Source organism: Mercenaria mercenaria, chromosome 13, assembly GCF_021730395.1.
Source record: "Mercenaria mercenaria strain notata chromosome 13, MADL_Memer_1, whole genome shotgun sequence".
Classification (NCBI taxonomy): domain Eukaryota; kingdom Metazoa; phylum Mollusca; class Bivalvia; order Venerida; family Veneridae; genus Mercenaria; species Mercenaria mercenaria.
The window spans coordinates 14,728,163-14,745,935 of record NC_069373.1 but is presented as its reverse complement, the minus strand read 5'-3'; the positions used below and the strand labels follow the sequence as shown (position 1 = coordinate 14,745,935).

The 17,773-nt window shown below is 35.5% G+C and overlaps 1 protein-coding gene across 1 annotated transcript; it reads left to right on the top strand.

The window, feature by feature from the left end:
- The first annotated feature begins 420 nt into the window (after positions 1–420).
- Positions 421–15,662, top strand: LOC123530507 (uncharacterized). Its single transcript, XM_053520742.1, has 13 exons — positions 421–565; positions 3,982–4,144; positions 4,605–4,826; positions 5,230–5,347; positions 5,760–6,113; positions 6,483–6,682; positions 9,096–9,282; positions 9,838–9,943; positions 10,293–10,430; positions 14,175–14,273; positions 14,621–14,718; positions 15,175–15,177; positions 15,552–15,662. Exons 1-13 carry the CDS (start codon positions 451–453, stop codon positions 15,660–15,662), a joined length of 1,914 nt encoding a protein of 637 aa, XP_053376717.1. The 5' UTR covers positions 421–450.
- Positions 15,663–17,773: the final 2,111 nt, after the last annotated feature.

Sequence of the window (17,773 nt, the reverse complement as noted above, 5' to 3'; positions counted from 1 at the left end):
TTTCAACAAATAATGTAATATTTTGAATAAAAAATATTAAACTATGCAAAATTATTATTTAAGCATTTCAAAATAAAGCCTTGCGAATCAAAGAGAAGAGGATATGAGAAATTCATCATTACTGTTCATTATTACTTTTAACAGTATTAAACTAAACGTAGATGTGGATATGCTCCATAAACGATAAATATGAAGTGTTATTGCAATCAGGTGTATACCCGAATGATTTTTCATTCTTCTTGAGTAACTGATAGTTCAATATAACATAATAAGAAACCTGGGGCAAACGATAGAATAGACCTACTTTTATAGATTTCACATATAAAAGTGTTCCTATATCTATTCTTCGTGGTTGTATTGATACATAACTGTGAAGTCTTAGAATTTCAATTTCAGTTCAAGATGCCGTTTTGGCAGAAGTCTGGGGGTAAGGTGGCCCCTGCTAAGCCAATGTCCGCAATGTCCTCCTCAATGACGTCACTGTCACCTTCTCAACTAAATGCAGCCATCATGGACATGCTGCACGTGAACAACACCGGGAACCAGTGTTTAAATGCTTGTCGAGGTAGGTTTCCTAAATTTAAACAGATTACGCAAGTTGGATGCTATGTTTTCATAGTTATTAATTCATTTCAACTGCACAGATTCTGTCTTTTTATTGAGATGAATGTTTAACCATGTTTAATTTTTAGCCATGGAATACTTATTTGATACATACTGTAGTTACACATACATGTTGCGACGGTATCAAATAACAATGGCAACAAGATTGGTTTCCCCACAGCTTCAGAGCACCATGCTTAGGATGAACAGATATGAACAAAATGACAAGAAGGTCATGATGACCCTGGATCGCTCACCAGAGTAATATGAGCTACATGTTTCAAATGTCAAACTGATGATTTTTAGAAATTTTTTGGAAGATTTTCCGATGTACAATCAAGTAACCCCTGGGACGGGGCCAATTTTACCTCGAGGATTATGATTTGAACAAAGTTTGTAGAAGTCTACTAGGCAATGCTAAATATCAAATATCTAAAATCTAGGCCTCCTGGTTTATTTTTAGCAAATTTATGAAGATGTACAATCAAGTAACCCCTGGAGCTGGGTTAATTTGACCCTGAGGGGGTCAAGATTTGAACAACTTTTGTAGAGGTCCACTAGGCAATGCTACATGTCAAATAACTAAGCTCTAGGCCTTCTGGGGTGTTTTTAGAAAATTTTGAAGATTTTTTTATGTACAATCAAGTAACCCCATGGGGCGGGATCAATTTGACCCTGGGGGTCATGATTTGAACAAATTTGTAGAGGTCCACTGGGCAATGCTACATGTGAAATATCTAAGCTCTAGGCCTTCTGGTTTATTTTTAGAATTTTTTTAAAGATTTTCCTATGTAAAATCACCTGACCCCTGGGGCAGAGTCAATCTTGTCTCCGGGGGTCAAGATTGAACAAATTTTGTAGAGGTCCACTAGGCAATGCTATATATCAAATATCTAAGCTCTAGGCCTTCTGGATTTTTTAAAGAAAATTTTGAAGATTTTTCTATGTACAATCAAGTAATCCCATGGGGCCGGGTCAGTTTGATCCCGGGGGTCATGATTTGAATAAATTTTATAGAAGTCAACTAGGCAATGCTACATGTCAAATATCTAAGATCTAGGCCTTCTGGTTTATTTTTAGAATTTTTTTGAAGATTTTTCTATGTAAAATCAAGTGACCCCTGGGGCGGAGTCAATTTTGATCCCAGGGATTATAATTTGATTTTTTTTGTAGAGGTCCACTAGGCAATGCTACACGTGAAATATCTAAGCTCTAGGCCTTCAGGTTTATTTTTAGATTTTTTTTTTAAGATTGTCCTATGTAAAATCAAGTGACCCCTGGGGCGGGGTCAATTTTGACCATGGGGGTCATAATTTGAACAAATTTTGTAGAGATCTACTAGACAATGCTACATGTCAAATATCTAAGCTCTAGGCCTTCTGGTTTATTTTTAGAAAATATTTGAAGATTTTCCTATGTAAAATCAAGTGACCCCTGGGGCGGAGTCAATTTTGACCCCGGGGTCATGATTTGAACAACTTTAGTAGAGGTCTATTAGGCAATGCTACATGTCAAATATCTAAGCTCTAGGCCTTCAGGTTTATTTTTAGATTTTTTTTTAAGATTTTCCTATGTAAAATCAAGTGACCCCTGGGGCGGGGTCAATTTTGACCATGGGGTCATAATTTGAACAAATTTTGTAGAGGTCTACTAGACAATGCTACATGTCAAATATCTAAGCTCTAGGCCTTCTGGTTTGTTTTTAGAAAATATTTGAAGATTTTCCTATGTAAAATCAAGTGACCCCTGGGGCGGCGTCAATTTTGACCCCGGGGTCATGATTTGAACAACTTTAGTAGAGGTCTATTAGGCAATGCTACATGTCAAATATCTAAGCTCTAGGGCTTCTGGTTTTTGAGAAGAAGATTTTTGAAGATTTTCCTATGTAAAATCAAGTGACCCCTGGGGCGGAGTCAATTTTGACCCCGGGGTTATGATTTGAACAAACTTGGTATAGGTACACTAGGCAATGCTTCACACCAAATATCTAAGCTTGAGGGCTTCTGGTTTTGGAGAAGAAGATTTTTAAAGTTTTTCATTTTGGTCGCCATGGCAACCAGAGTTCTGCATGGAATTCAATTCTTTGAATAATTTTTAAAGAAGACTATCCAAGAAACATCCCTGTGAAGTTTCATCAAAATTGGCCTGTTGGTTTAGGAGGAGATGTTGTTTAAAGGAAAGTGTGGACGGACGCCGGACGGACGGACGGACGCCGGACGGTGAGCGATCACAATACCTCACCCTGAGCACTTTGTGCTCAGGTGAGCTAAAAAACTGCGTCGTAAACTTTGTAAACATTTCATGTAACCATGTTACCATGTCAACTGGAAAATCATGTACGTCTCAACGCTTGTTTCGTGTTTTCGTAATAAAATATACAGCACTCGCAACTTACGTTTCATGTATAATGTGTATGTCCAAAATCAAGCTACGCTAGCGACTCGATTTTCAATCAACGTTCCATTTTATAAAACCAGGTAACATTTGAAGATTCATGCACCAATCATGTGATTAATGATTAAGCGCAAAACAAAGCTACTCTTCTATACCTTTTCATGTGAATACACCGCACCGATCTCTTTCCCCGTTTGGCAGTACCATTTTCTTTTTCGCATAGTTTCTGACATAATAGACTATGTACAAAGTTATTTGGCGATGGTTCATTATGGGACATGCAGCTTTACAACAAGCGATGCCTTTACAAATTCCTTTTGAAACTTTAAGTATATGCGCGAAAGCATGTCTGCAAGCGAATGACATACCAATTTTAATACGTGAAACCGGATGAATCAGTTATAAATAATAATCAAGAAGTAAAACGAGCGATTATTTGCGCCAAAGATGTATTATATTACATATTATATTACACTAAATCTACAAACATGTGCAGACAAATGCATATACACAAATGGGGCGACATTCATCCTTTACCAATGCAGATCAAGATCAATCTGACCAGAGGGACAGTGCGAGTCAAAGTCCGCAGAACACACAGCGAGATACATGCATGTTGGGCTAACTTAGCCTAGTTCTCCGTGAACTAAGGGCCCGTTTCTTTAACGTGACCGGTCACGCAGAACTCTCTTTCCTGGGAAGAACCAATTCTGTCCTCTTTTTAAGGGTGGGAGAAACTCAGTGAGCATCTTATTGTGGTTATTAGACATATTCATTATTATTGTACAGCAAGTATTTGTAAGCATTTGATAAATCTATGAAAATATCCTTTGGAATCATAAAATACAGCAAATCAACATAATAGCAGACTGTTCATGAGAGGAAATGAAATGTGCAACATCCCTCATATCCACTAGCGCCGACTTCAGCGGATTTCAATCATTCTATTTTATTCTAAAAATAAATGTCCATCATTTTGTCAAGGTAACCCGATCACAACGGCTGGTCAGCGGAACCAGATGATCAAGATGTTAGCCATTATTCTTATACCTGTCTCTATTCTTGTCGGACTCACCGGTAACTCATTTGGCACGACGCTCAACAACTACCTCTATTCAACGCGCATCAGATCTACACTTCTCTTCAGGTTAGTACTCCTGCAACAGTCAGGCACTTTGAACATTTTTTTCAAAACAAGCATTAACTGAGGTTCATTCAGAAAGAAGTGTTTCAAACAAAGTTGTATGACCGTCGAGTCATTACACTTGAGATTGTTATGCAGGTCATGTCTTGTTCATGCTGCTCCAGTAATGGTAGATAATGGCTGCCAAATTTGCCTTTGAATTCTGTCGTTTTTTTTTGTTCCCACTACTTTTTAACATCTCAACAATTCTAGTTGTCAATTAAAATGTCTGTCATAATCTATCTATATTAACAGCACGTATTTCTGTTGACATATGCATTTCTGTCGTACATTTCCATAATCGGTTGTTCAGTGAAAAATAAGAAAGGAAATATACTTTGTGCTAGTGCACTTATAATTTACTTTAGAAAATACTGTATTCTCTATGAAAAATTCACATTAAGTATCACCGGTTAAACTTCAGTTTGGATATGGCGTACATGATTCGGTCCTTGCAGCGTGAGAGAGACGGCAGCGCCCTCTACCTAAGTTCAATTCGTCCGGAGACAAAAGGCTTCTTACTTCAACGCTATCTTGATACAGACGAAGCTGTGCAGAATCTGCCGGAATGGCCGACTTCACTCAGTAACACTAGATCTGAATTCGATTCCAGCGAGACCTTCTTAAAGACTTTGAATCGACACAGGTATATTTGTACCATAACGCTTAGCCAATTAATGTGATAAGTTACAAAAATGTTGATACAGACAATTAAAGATGTTAAGCATACTACTTTGTATATATATATATGAATTAAAAGTAAAATGTCCGACTACCGGTATTCTGAATTAATTTCCCATACAATCATACTTTTTTTTGTATAAAATAATGTAATTATCCATATCAATATGTGACCCTGGAAGAATCTTACTTCTATGCCTACATGTTTAATGAGTATAAAACGCTCACGTATTGTTTTCTGTATATTTAGCAGTCTGGACAGTATTTTTTGTCTTTTGCGATATCGTCTGTTGCTTTCAACTAAATGCAAGCTTTTGTGTCTGTTTTAAAGTTATCGCAAATGGCAAAGTTATGTCTTACATTGATAGATATGAGTTAGATACGTTAAAAGTAACTTTTCATGAAGAATTGATCACATACTCTGACTGGATTGAAGTTTTCATCAAGTGGTTCTACAAGTCTATCACTGAGGCACGTGCAGAAAAGGTACGAGTCAAAATAAATTCGATAGGATATGGAACTAGGCAAAAAGTAACATATTTGTAAATTTTAATACCCTTGATTTGTTTTCGCATGTTTTGTACTAGACTGAATTCATTTCGCGGCACTAGGTTACGTTCTAAGGTATTCCTTGCAAGTAAGTGACAAATCTACGACGTCATTTCCGTCTAATGCTCTGTCCGCAGATCAAGCTGCCTTTAAAGACTTAATAAACAAAGTCTTTGCATATGTTATAACATTAATTATATATATAATTTATGCATCTGTTTACAAAAACTGAAATGGAGAAAAAATGTATATGTACTACCACAGACAATCAGGCATGACATTATATAAAATGCTACAGCTATGTCCTAAAAAGTTCTTTCAATAAAACCATTTCTTCAACATGATCTAGGTATGGAAAGCGTTCGTTGCATACCAAGAACTACTGGTTGCATCAGAGTACCTCGGTCGTGAACGTGCGATGGGTGTTATATTTTACACCCTTGGTGAGTTCCCGACACGAGAAGAGTACTTGTATTTCGTGGAAAGCCAGGATACCTCCAACGCTTCATTCGCCGCTGCTCGGCAGTACTCGACAATAGCGAAGGAGATCTACGACGCTAAAATCAAAGGAAATCCTGAAATCATGCGCACCATCCAGAACAAAAGGGGAGAAATTCGTTCCCGGAACTCTGGGGCCGTCAACAATACAGTGGGGTCTCTGCAAGATGCCAAATTCTGGTTTGAAAATATGACATACTTTCAGGTAGGTCGTAAGAGTGACACAAACCAGGACTTTATCATATGATTCTTTCTTTTCAAAGCACTAACACACGATTTACAGCCTTCACATGAACAAGGTTCGAAAAATCATTTCAAGCAAAAACGTTTATATTGTTTAGTTTTTGACTAAAAAAGCGATACCGCCATTAATGTTAGCAGCAACAGTTCTGTTATTAATTGGAGAGGACAGTACATGCAGTGTATGGTACAACGTGACCTTCAAATAGTTTTTTTAGAATTCACTGCATCAACAACTAATCTTATGATGCAGTTGCCTCGACCCCTCCCCACCGCCCCCCAAAAAAAGGAGATTTCTTTAACATATGAAACTAATGTAATAATTTTTGTTTAGGATATTATCCGCGAGGCCCAGGTGTCACTGGCACTTACAATTGACGGTCTTCTAGCGGCAAGACAACAGACCGACCTCACTAATATCATCATCATCTGTATCATATTCAGCGCCGTCCTTATACTCTGTCCCGTCATCATCTACGCCGTCTACAATCTCACTGTTGAAATCCAGAGATGTTCTCTTCATATCGCAGATAGGTAAGTGGTCTCTGGTTGATCTCCTTACTTGAGCAATGGTCATATACTGTGCCCATTTATCATCTGGGACGTTTATGATGTCGTTGTAAACATCCAGACTTGTTTCCTTCATATCACAGATAGGTAGGTGGACTCTCATCAATCTCTTTGTCTGTGTTATCTGTATACTCTACCCTGGCATCGCCTACATCGTCTATAATCTCATTGTAGAAGATCAGAATTGTTTCCTTCATATCGAAGATGAATAATTTGTCCCTTGTTGATCTCCTAACTTAAACTCCGGCCCTATACTCTACCTTTTTATTATCTACGTCGTTTATGATCTCACTGAAGAAGTCCAGAGTTATTCCCTTCATATTGAAGATAGGTAAGTGATTTAATTTCGATGGCCTTTCTTCGGCGTCGTCCATTTACTCCGTCCTGTCCTCTTTTATGCCGTTTATGGAATCACTCTAGACATCTAGAGATATGCCTTAAATATCGCGTTTAGATAGAAGGCTTGTCATCGATATAATCTAAGCCTCCATTTAATATGACTCGCCATCATTTAATTACATCAGTGCCGTGCCTTATACTCTAACCTGTTATCATCTGCGTGGTCTGTAATCTCTCTGTAAAAATCCAGAGATATCAATAGATCTGTCATCGGACTCCCTTACTGACGGACAACACACAGGTATAGGCTATTTTACTTTCGAAACTTGCGCACCTAGGAATTGTCTTGAACATTTCAGACAGGCTTTAGAACTTCATATAAATACAATTAAGTGTGGTACGTTTGAATCTCGTCTTACACACTGTAACTATTCTAGGTATTCTGTCTGTATTGATACGCCTAGTGTCCTTCTTCCATCTCTTATAATATGTTATAATATGCTATGTGGAGAGAAAATTAATCTTTTTAGCTCACCTGAGTAGTGCTCAGGTGAGTTTTTGTGATCGCTCGATGTCCGGCGTCCGTCGTCTGTCTGTCAACATTTAGCTTGTGTATGCGATAGAGACTGTATTATTGAAGTGATCTTCATGAAATTTTGTAAGAATGATTAACTTGATAAAATCTAAGCCAAGTTTGAAAATTGGTCATTTGGGGTCAAAAACTAGGTCACTAGGTCAAATCAAAGAAAAACCTTTTGTATGCGATAGAGGCTGTATTTTTCAATTGATCTTCATGAATTTAAGTTTGAAAATGGGTCATCTGGGGTCAAAAAACTAGGTCACTAAGTCAAATCAAGGAAAAAACCTTGTGTATGCGATAGAGGCTGTATGTTTGAAGCGATCTTCATGAAATTTGTCAGAATAATAACCTTGATGAAATCTAGGCCAAGTTTGAAAATGGGTTGTCTGAGATCAAAAGCTAGGCAGCTAGGTCAAATCAAAGAAAAACCTTGTTTATGCGATAGAGGCTGTATTTTGCAAAATCATGAAATTTGGTCAGAACGATTGCCTTGATGAAATCTAGATCGAGTTTGAACATGGGTTATCTGAGGTCAAAAACTAGGTCACTAGATCAAATTATAGAAAAAATCTTGCGTATGCGATAGAGACTATATTTTTCAATTTTCATGAAATTTGGTCAGAATGATTGCCTTGATAGAATCTAGGTCGACTTTGAATATGGGTTATCTGGGGTCAAAAATTAGGTCACTAGATCAAATAAAATAAAAACCTTGCATATGCGATAGAAACTGTATTTATCAATTGATCTTCATTAAAATTTGGTCAGAATGCTTGCCTAGATAAAATCTAGGTCAAGTTCGAATGCGGGTCATCTGGGGTAAAAATCTAGGTCGCTAGGTCAAATCAAAGAAAAAACTTGTGAATGCGATAGAGGCTGTATTTTTCGATTGATCTTCATTAAATTAAGCTAGAATGATTGCCTTGATAAGATTTAGGTCGACTTTGAATATGGGTCATCTCAGGTCAAAAACTAGGTCACTAGGTTTAATAGAAGAAAAACCTTGTGTATTCGATAGAGACTGTACTTTTCAATTGGTTTTCATGAAATTTGGTCAGAATGATTGCTTTGACAAAATCTAGGTCAAGTTTGAATATGGGTCATCTGGGGTCAAAACTAGGTCACTAGGTCATACCTAAAAAATACTTGCTTAAACTAAAGAGACCACATTTTCGGCCCAATCTTAATGAAAATTGGGCAGAATATTTGTTTTCATGAAATCACTAGGTCAAACATGTTTACACTGTTATGGTGTGTTTCTCAGGTGAGCGACCTAGGGTGATCTTGGCCTTCTTGTTAGACACAAAATGTTTCCTTGAGGGAAGCTGAAAAAAATATTATTACTTATTACAAGTCTTATTTAACTAGAATTGCATGAAATATTCACAAGAAAAAGCATTTAAGCAATCTTAAACAGATTCCCATTAACTTTGAACATTGTTTGGTGATGTGATTCAGAACTAAGGCTTTAAGCAAGGAGAAGAAGAGAACAGATACATTGCTCTATCAGATGCTACCCAAGGAGGTTGCCGAGCAACTGAAGCAGAATCAGGAAGTGAGGACCGAGGAGTTTGTAGAAGCTACCATCATGTTCAGTGATATTGTCGGCTTCACTAATATTTCTTCACGCAGCTCGCCTCTTCAGGTAAGATATTTAATCGCCTTATTAACGTTTCATTTTCTTTCTAGTAAATTCAACATACCGGTAGTGAACAAAGCCGTTTGTATTTCATCTTCACAGCTTTATGACGTGTGATAACCGATTTGAATAAGACACTTGATTAAAAGTTATCTTCTGCAAATATTTTTCATTCATGACTTTATATGCATCACTTTTTTTCTGCGCTTGTCAAACTAAACTAGAACGCACGCTTCGCTCAGATGGGAAAGCGCAGATCTACGGGTCGGCGAGTCGTGAGTTGGGTTCTTGGGCAAGCTTTATGTCCTCCGTGACCATTCGATAAAAGCCATGCCTCTACTTCTGATTAATGCGTAGAAGTTGGCAGTTACTTGTGGAGAACTAGTTAGAGCTGGTAGAGAATCGAGGAACGCTGGTTACGTAAACTGCCCGCCGGTACGAAACTGATAAAAATATTGTTAAACAACAGCGATAAACACAAGACAAACGATATCAACTACATGTACTACTTTTACTGTCAAAATAACTCGGTGGATATCATATGGCATGTCTAACTTTCAGATAGTTGAGATGCTGAACATGATTTACTCGTGTTTAGATGAGAGAATAGATCTGTACGATGTTTACAAGGTGGAAACTATCGGAGATGCTTATCTAGTACTATCAGGTAAGTTGCCTGTTGTCTTTGATTTTTTGTTCCCTGGTTAGTAGTTCGTACAGTGCAGCTACTACTGTAATCATAAATGGAAAAGAGAGACCCGATGTTGTGATCCACGGACTTCGGTCGGTGATTCCGACAAAAGTCTCATTTTATACAGGTTTTGACAGGGCTATATACGCTTCTCATAGGCAACAATTCTGTGTCTCTTTCTGTCTGTGAAGAATAATTTGATTAGGTTTATATAGAACCTGAAACAGCTTGAATTATACTCGCGATGGACACGTATAAAAATTGTAGAAATTAAAACAATTCACATTTCTTACACATACTATTGTTTTGCTAATTCTTGATTTAGGTGTCCCTAAACCAAATGGTAAACGACACGCCTCCGAGATAGCCTCGCTGTCACTTGACATTCTAGAGCACGTGAATAGAATGGAAATCCCGCACATACCTGGAACAAACGTTAGACTGCGAATCGGCTGCCATAGCGGTAGGTACTTTTCAGTAGTACTCATCATTTATGAAAACCGCTTATGCGTAAGAACGATAATAAGTTAGAATGAAGTATTTATTAATTTAACCAAAGTTGATTTTTACTATGTAATATAAAACATGCATACAATTTATAATCAATTTATTAAATACTGAATTTATACGTCCAATATATAGAAACTTTAATATTGTTTGGCGAATACTACATTAATGTAAAGAATGCGTAATTTAGCGCCATCTAGCATAACGTCAAACATTATGCTTGACGACGTCACGTCTTTGCGTTCTTAACGTTGATGGTAAACAGCTTGTATTCTGAAGATTTCATTTCGCATCCAGCTTTTCGTCATATTTTAACAATTAAATATCTACTTGTAGTTCAGAAAAGGAGTGACTATAACTACTGCCTACTTTAAATATATTTTCTGATATATTCTCTTCCACCAAAGCTAGAATGAACGCCCTGAAGCCAATATATATAACAGAAATATTTATGTTTATAGTAAACATATGGCTTAGATTTTTTTCAGCATTTGACCGCATTCATATCTAATTTCTGCCGTTTTTATCAGTGTGTGATTGTTTTTTTTAATTTGAATAAATGTGAGCATTACAGCTGGATATAGCCGCTTCATCGTTGTCATTTTCAACTTTAGCTTGAAACAAAACCAGGTGATATGAATGAACTGAAGTATAAAATATGACAGATTGGTGCCGTGTCCAAACTTTTACGCACAAATTTAGAACCCGGGTCCCTCAAAAGATGATCGCTCAGAGTCTGTTTTGAAATGGCACTATAAAATAAAAGAATAAATAAAAAAGTAAAACATTAATATGAATAGACGGAAGGTGGTAGTGATAACAAAGAGCTTTCGCGTTTTGATAAATAATTCACACTAGGTAACCCAATATGTTCGGCGCAGGATCGATACATAGATTTGAAAACTTTAGTGGTGTTAGTATTCTCATTATTTCGTCTATAAAAAACCAATTGTATAAAAAACCGAACGTTAAATTGAAACTTAGAATTACAGTTTCCAAAGCCGATTTAAAATCCTGAAAAGATACCATTTTAAGCAAAAACGGCGAAGGTAAATGTGAAACTTTACGCCAAATTCAGCATTTTTAAAGTTTTTAGCCACATTTCTTTGAAAATATTGCAAAACAAAGCCAATATCTTTATGGACCATATTCATCAACCTTTTTCTTATCGACCTTCCAAATCATAATGTCTAAATCGGTGTTTTAGTGAAGATTTTTAAGATTGAAATACACCATATGAACGAAAGAAGGCGATGTTTGGCGCAGGATAAAAATTTTGCGGCTATGTTCGGGAGCAGGTTATTGTAAACTAGGTAACCCGATAAGTTTCACATTTACCTTCGCCGTTTTTTATTAAAATGGCATCTTTTCAGGGTTTTAAATCGGCGTTGGAAACTTCATTTATTACGTGATAAGACTAGTAAGGTGATTTTACTGGTTAATTGCTTTTATAGACCAAAATAAGGAGAACACTAACACCACTAAAGTTTTCAAATCTATATATCGATCCTGCGCCGAACATAGCATCCTGCGCCGAACATATCGGTTTACGTAGTGTGTAATTGCTAATATTTTTATTTTAGCCATATTTGATTGCTCTTTGTTTCATGCATAACATAATACAAATATATCTTTTAAACAAAGAAAAAAAAACATAAAAACAAAACAAAAACAATTATGTCGGGCTGCAGGTTATCTCAATATCGGCATATACAGCCATTCCCTAAATGTTAACTTTCATCTTTTTAAATGAACATTTTAAACCATGGTTAACAAATATGTGCATTTCAGCTTTTAGAATAATTCCCGTTTTGAAAACTTCAAATACAACAGACCCTGAGAAGTAGTCTCTTGTCTAATTCATCCAGTCAAAAAAAGACCCCCACTCCTCATGTCGGAACCAATGCCACACTGGTTCATTCGAGCGATCCGGTACAGTTACCCTATCCGTGACTTATATTTTTCAATGGAACAGTTGCAAGTTACTGTTGGAAAAGAGTTTAGTGCTTGGAAAAAAATATGATGTTGTCGAAAACGGGCGTAAAGCCAAAAACAATCATTATTCCTAGACGTTATAAGTGTATGGACATGAAATATATAAGTTATTGCCCTATGCATTTGATTATAGAGTTTACGCCGTTTCTCAGTAACCTTCAATAATGTCACGGCGGTCTGCTTATACAACCTGTCTTTATAGTTTCTAATCAGTAGGCACTCTCCGTAAGAGAAGAAATTGACAAATTTCCCACTTCGTGGAAAGCAGTATCTAGTCTGGCTCGAACTAACACCTCCGGATTCCGGGGAATATTGTATTTAACTATTTATGAAATAGTTGAAACGGACTGAAACCAGCTGATAATACAACACACTGTTCAATAAAGGCTGCTTATAAATCCTACAAAAAGACAATGTGAACTTGGTAGAAAAGACGCGGGAATAAGATGTAACGTTTTTTAACTGTGCTTAAACTTCCCAATTTTCTTAGCATCGTAGCGTGAAAACGAACTCGATAGTCAAGGTCTTTTAAAACCTTAAATTTATTCAGAAACATTTCAGGAACATTCTCAAGTTATATTAAAAATCTATTGAGGGGAGAACGAGCAGAAAATGTTTAATAAGAAGTACATGTATAATTTTTTCATTACGCTTGTTTCTGTATAACATGCATCCATGTATACAAGTGTGGCAAAATAATTGGGAAGAAATCGTAAAAGGCTTACACAATTAGAATAATCTTAAATGAAATTAATTTTTTTAAAACTCTATTGTGATTTCCTAAACTGCTAACAGTTCTTTGTGAAATTTTGATGCACAAAATCTGCACGTGAAAATGGGGGTAGGGAAAAATAAAGACAATACGGTGAAAATGAAGTCGGTGACCCCCGTATTTTTTTCGCTCCTTTTACAGTAAAATAAATATACAAGATAATATTAGGGTTTTTTCAAAAAAAAATCTATGGGACTGTATTTACACACACTAGTCATTCCGCTCGAAAACAGTGATTTCGTAGAAAGATTTTGGTATGACTTTTGCATAAAGTAAGCTTTCCGTCGGCGAATAGTCGGAGGACATATTTGAAATTTATATCATCGTATAGGTTTCAACAGGCTTTTTATATTAAAAGAAAAAACAATACTGTTTGAATTAAATGGACGCTCCGAAACCAAATTAATCGACGCAAACCGGCAACGTCACAACTATTTAGGGCAAGGCTAAAACGTGATTTTTTCGACGTCATTTGCGTAAAAAGTGTGCATTTAACCTTTTTAATAATAGAACATCGGGTGAAGATAGATCAGTTTTTGCTATTATTTAAACATGATATCAAGGATGCAACTTGTTTTTTTTATCCCGCTCGTTATACCTTCTTTACCTTAAGAACGCTACACGAAATATATGAACCTCCTATACCATAAGATTCATAAAGACGTTACTAATTCGCGCGTACCGACCAGTATTTAAAATGACATTGAATATTACGCTATACCTTTCTAACACCGGCTATGTGTTACCATATTAGCATAAAAAATTTAAAAGACGAAAGTCTTTCTACAACACCTTTTGCTACTGAAAGAATAAAACAACTACCGTCAAAACATTGAAGGAGTCAAAGTAGACCCAAAATATGTTCGGATGGTCAATTTTTGGAAACGATTTCTATTTACAATATAATTTACTCGAAATATTTTATGGTTTCAGGTCCGGTTGTGGCGGGAGTCGTTGGTACAAAGATGCCTCATTATTGTGTCTTTGGTGAGGCCGTGAACGTGGCCAACAAGATGGAGGCGCTAGGCAAACGTAAGTCCAAAAGCCCATTACATATTGAATATACATGATATGTTCTACCGAGAGAAAAAAAAACACCAGAACATGTTCGTGTATAGCTTTAACTAAATTGGTAAAGCATACTTGTATACAGGTCAGTAGATGATATCAAATGATCAGTTTATATATCTGAGAATTTTGACAACAATCTTGATAAAACCACAAGGAAACCCGCATTTTCATTATTCTTTGTACTTGATAGGTATGGTATTAATTTCATATAACAGGCATTTTCTAATATATAAGATAATTTCAAAAACCAGTATTTTACTGGGCATTATAAGTATAATATTTCAACAAGATCTCTTCTATTTTGCCAGCCTGTAAAATCCACTTGAGTAAGACAACAGCAGACATTCTCACAGAGGTTGGAGGGTACGTGATCACAGAGAGAGACGACTTTCCCGAAAAGGTAAATGTTAGCACTATTCTACTTCCATATTTTTGTATATTTCTCACTCAAGCAAAAAAGTTGCGAATGTTTCTTTATACAAAAACATTTATCCACGTTTTTTTTTCTGGGGCGACGATCTATCATCCATCAAGACTTAACAAATATCTAAAGTCAACTATCTTTTTATATCATTTTTTCTACTGGCGATTTTTTTCTACAGACAAAGTCCATTTGGTAATTTTTGGATGTAATAAAGATTAAATAAAATGAAAAAAATACTAGACAGAAGTCATTTTATGGATATGATGTTGCTATAAAAGCTATAATACGCCCCTTAATTTACTTCAATATTACATGAAATAAACGGTCAGTAACGCAAAAGCTGTCACTGTAAATTGACGTATGTCTCCTAGTGTATGTGTCCAACAAACGTTATGACAAGATCTACGCCTTACTGGACATAATACGTCCGTCTGCAAGGCTGTAACATTGGCTTTAAAACATCAGTTCTGTTTGGAGGTTGGAGTGGGTGAGGAGGCGATGGAAGGTTGCCATTGAAAATAAAATAAGGAAATAAACGGAACAGAAAGAAACAAAAATTAGCGATGGCTAAGTGGGTATGTATGTGGATATAGGCACCAAGATATAATATCAAGAAGAATAAAACACAACTGTGACAGGCACTTCCCATAAAAAGATTTCAACCTTTCATACAACGGGATTAGAATACAAAGAAATATATATATCAGATATTTTTATATTATTGTCATAAAAGTACAATGTATCTGACAACCATTTACTCAAGAGAAACAGTAATATAAGTGTGTATATTTATACTAAAAACCCTTTTACTTCAGAATGACCCTGACCTGCTGATTGCATTTAAAGGGAACGTGAAGACATACTGGTTGGTTTGTCGTGAAGGTTTTGCTCCCCCAACGACCCCTGATCTCGAGACAAAAGCTTGAACATACTTCCATGTTGTACAATAACACACAGATGTTTTCTTTTATTTCTAGCATTTCTTTTGCTAAAAAATAAAGTATGAATATTTCTTTGAATTATGAATTTAACATCTTTATTGTGCAATAGGAAGATATGTTTGAATGTTATGAGATATTGTGTTTCTTCATTTTGTAACAATGATTTCAATTTCATAAACTCTGTACAAACTCTGGTCATAAAGTATTATTTACTTGCCGAATTTATTCCTCCCCCACATAAGTCAGAACTGCAATTCAAAATACAATATCAAGATTGTGGGATGGTGCATTAAAGGGAAAGGCAATGTTGTTCTTATGTTAATTCCATCTGCTAGGATTTCTTAAATCATTTAAAGAAGAGAAAGAATTGTCCAAATTGGTTTAAAAAATGAGAAAGATATGAGGATTTAAATATTTGATCAAAATGGCGACCATTTTGCTTCCACGGCAACAAAGAACAAAATGGCGAATTTATTAAATGTCTAGATACATATTCGAACTGTATTTACTTATTTTTGTAAAAATAATGTGTGCACTTTTTCCAGATATTATGAAAAATATTCCCATGGTTTAAATCTTACACTAAAAAAACCCATATCAAATTAATCTATATAAAATGTTGTTTGCTAAGAAAAGAATTCAGCAGTGTGTAAATGACGTCATATTTAAAAATGTTAAAATGGCTGCCGCCATGATCAGCCTTTTTTTAAAATTTCAAACTGCCATATCTATTTCAATATAAAGAAGTGAAAGGATTGTCCAATTTGGTTTAGAAATGAGAACGATATGAGGATTTGAATATTTGATCAAAATGGCGACCATTTTGCTTCCATGGTAACAAAGAACAAAATGGCGAATTTATTAAATTTCTAAATACATATTTGAACTGTATTTACTTATTTTTGTAAAATAATTTGTGTACCTTTTCCAGATATTATGAAAAATATTCCCATGTTTTATATCTTACACTAAAAAAACATATATAATTAATCTATTTAAAATGTTGTTTGCTAAGAAAAGAATTCAGCAGTGTGTAAATGACGTCATATTTAAACACGCTAAAATGGCTGCCTCCATGATCAGCCTTTTTTTAAAATTTAAAACTGCCATATCTATTTCAATTTGAAGAAGAGAAAGAATTGTCCAAATTGGTTTAAAAATGAGAAAGATATGAGGTTTAGATATTTAATCAAAATGGCGGCCGTTTTGCTTCCACGGCAACAAAGAACAAAATGGCGAATTTATTAAATTTCTAGATAAATAAAATTATTTGAAAAGTATTTACTTATTTTTGTAAATTTGTGTACTTTTTCCAGATATTATGAAAAATATTATTATGTTTTATATCTTACATTAAAAACATATCAAATTAATCTATTTAAAATGTTGTTTGCTAAGAAAAGAATTCAGCAGTGTGTAAATGACGTGATATTTAAACACGCTAAAATGGCTGCCTCCATGATCAGCCTATTTAAAAAATTTAAAACTGCCATATCTTTTTCAATAGTAGTCCGATTTTAAAAATTATTTCAGTGATATGGACGGCTTGAGGTGGATTTCATATAAAATTTACCTATTGCAAGGCATTCCAAGCCCTTTAACTTACAGCATAAAAGACTATCAAAACTTGGAAACTGATAGTAATAATGGTTACCAAAGATTGTAAGGTGTGATGACATAAATTACAGTATTAAAGCTAATCAAAGGTTGTAAACTTACAATATTAAAGGTTACCAAAGATAGTTACGAACGGGAACTGAACTTACAGTATTAAAGATCATCAAAGATTGTAAACTTACAGTATTAAAGGTCACCAAAGATTGATACGGGTGTGGACTGAACATGCAGTATTAAAGAGCATCAAAGGTTGTAAACTTACAATGGAGTCCATTCAGCATATGTGTAATAGTTTCGATAAGCCGGTGCTAGGGGGCGTAAGAGGTGTTGCAAATTTCATTACCTCACATGAACATACTCAATTAAACCAGGTCTGATATTATTGTTCTTCTTCTAGGTTGCATTCTTTGCTTCCAAAAGAACTTTTTACAGATTTTTTACAGTATTAAAGTTTACCAAAGATTGTTACGGATGGAGAC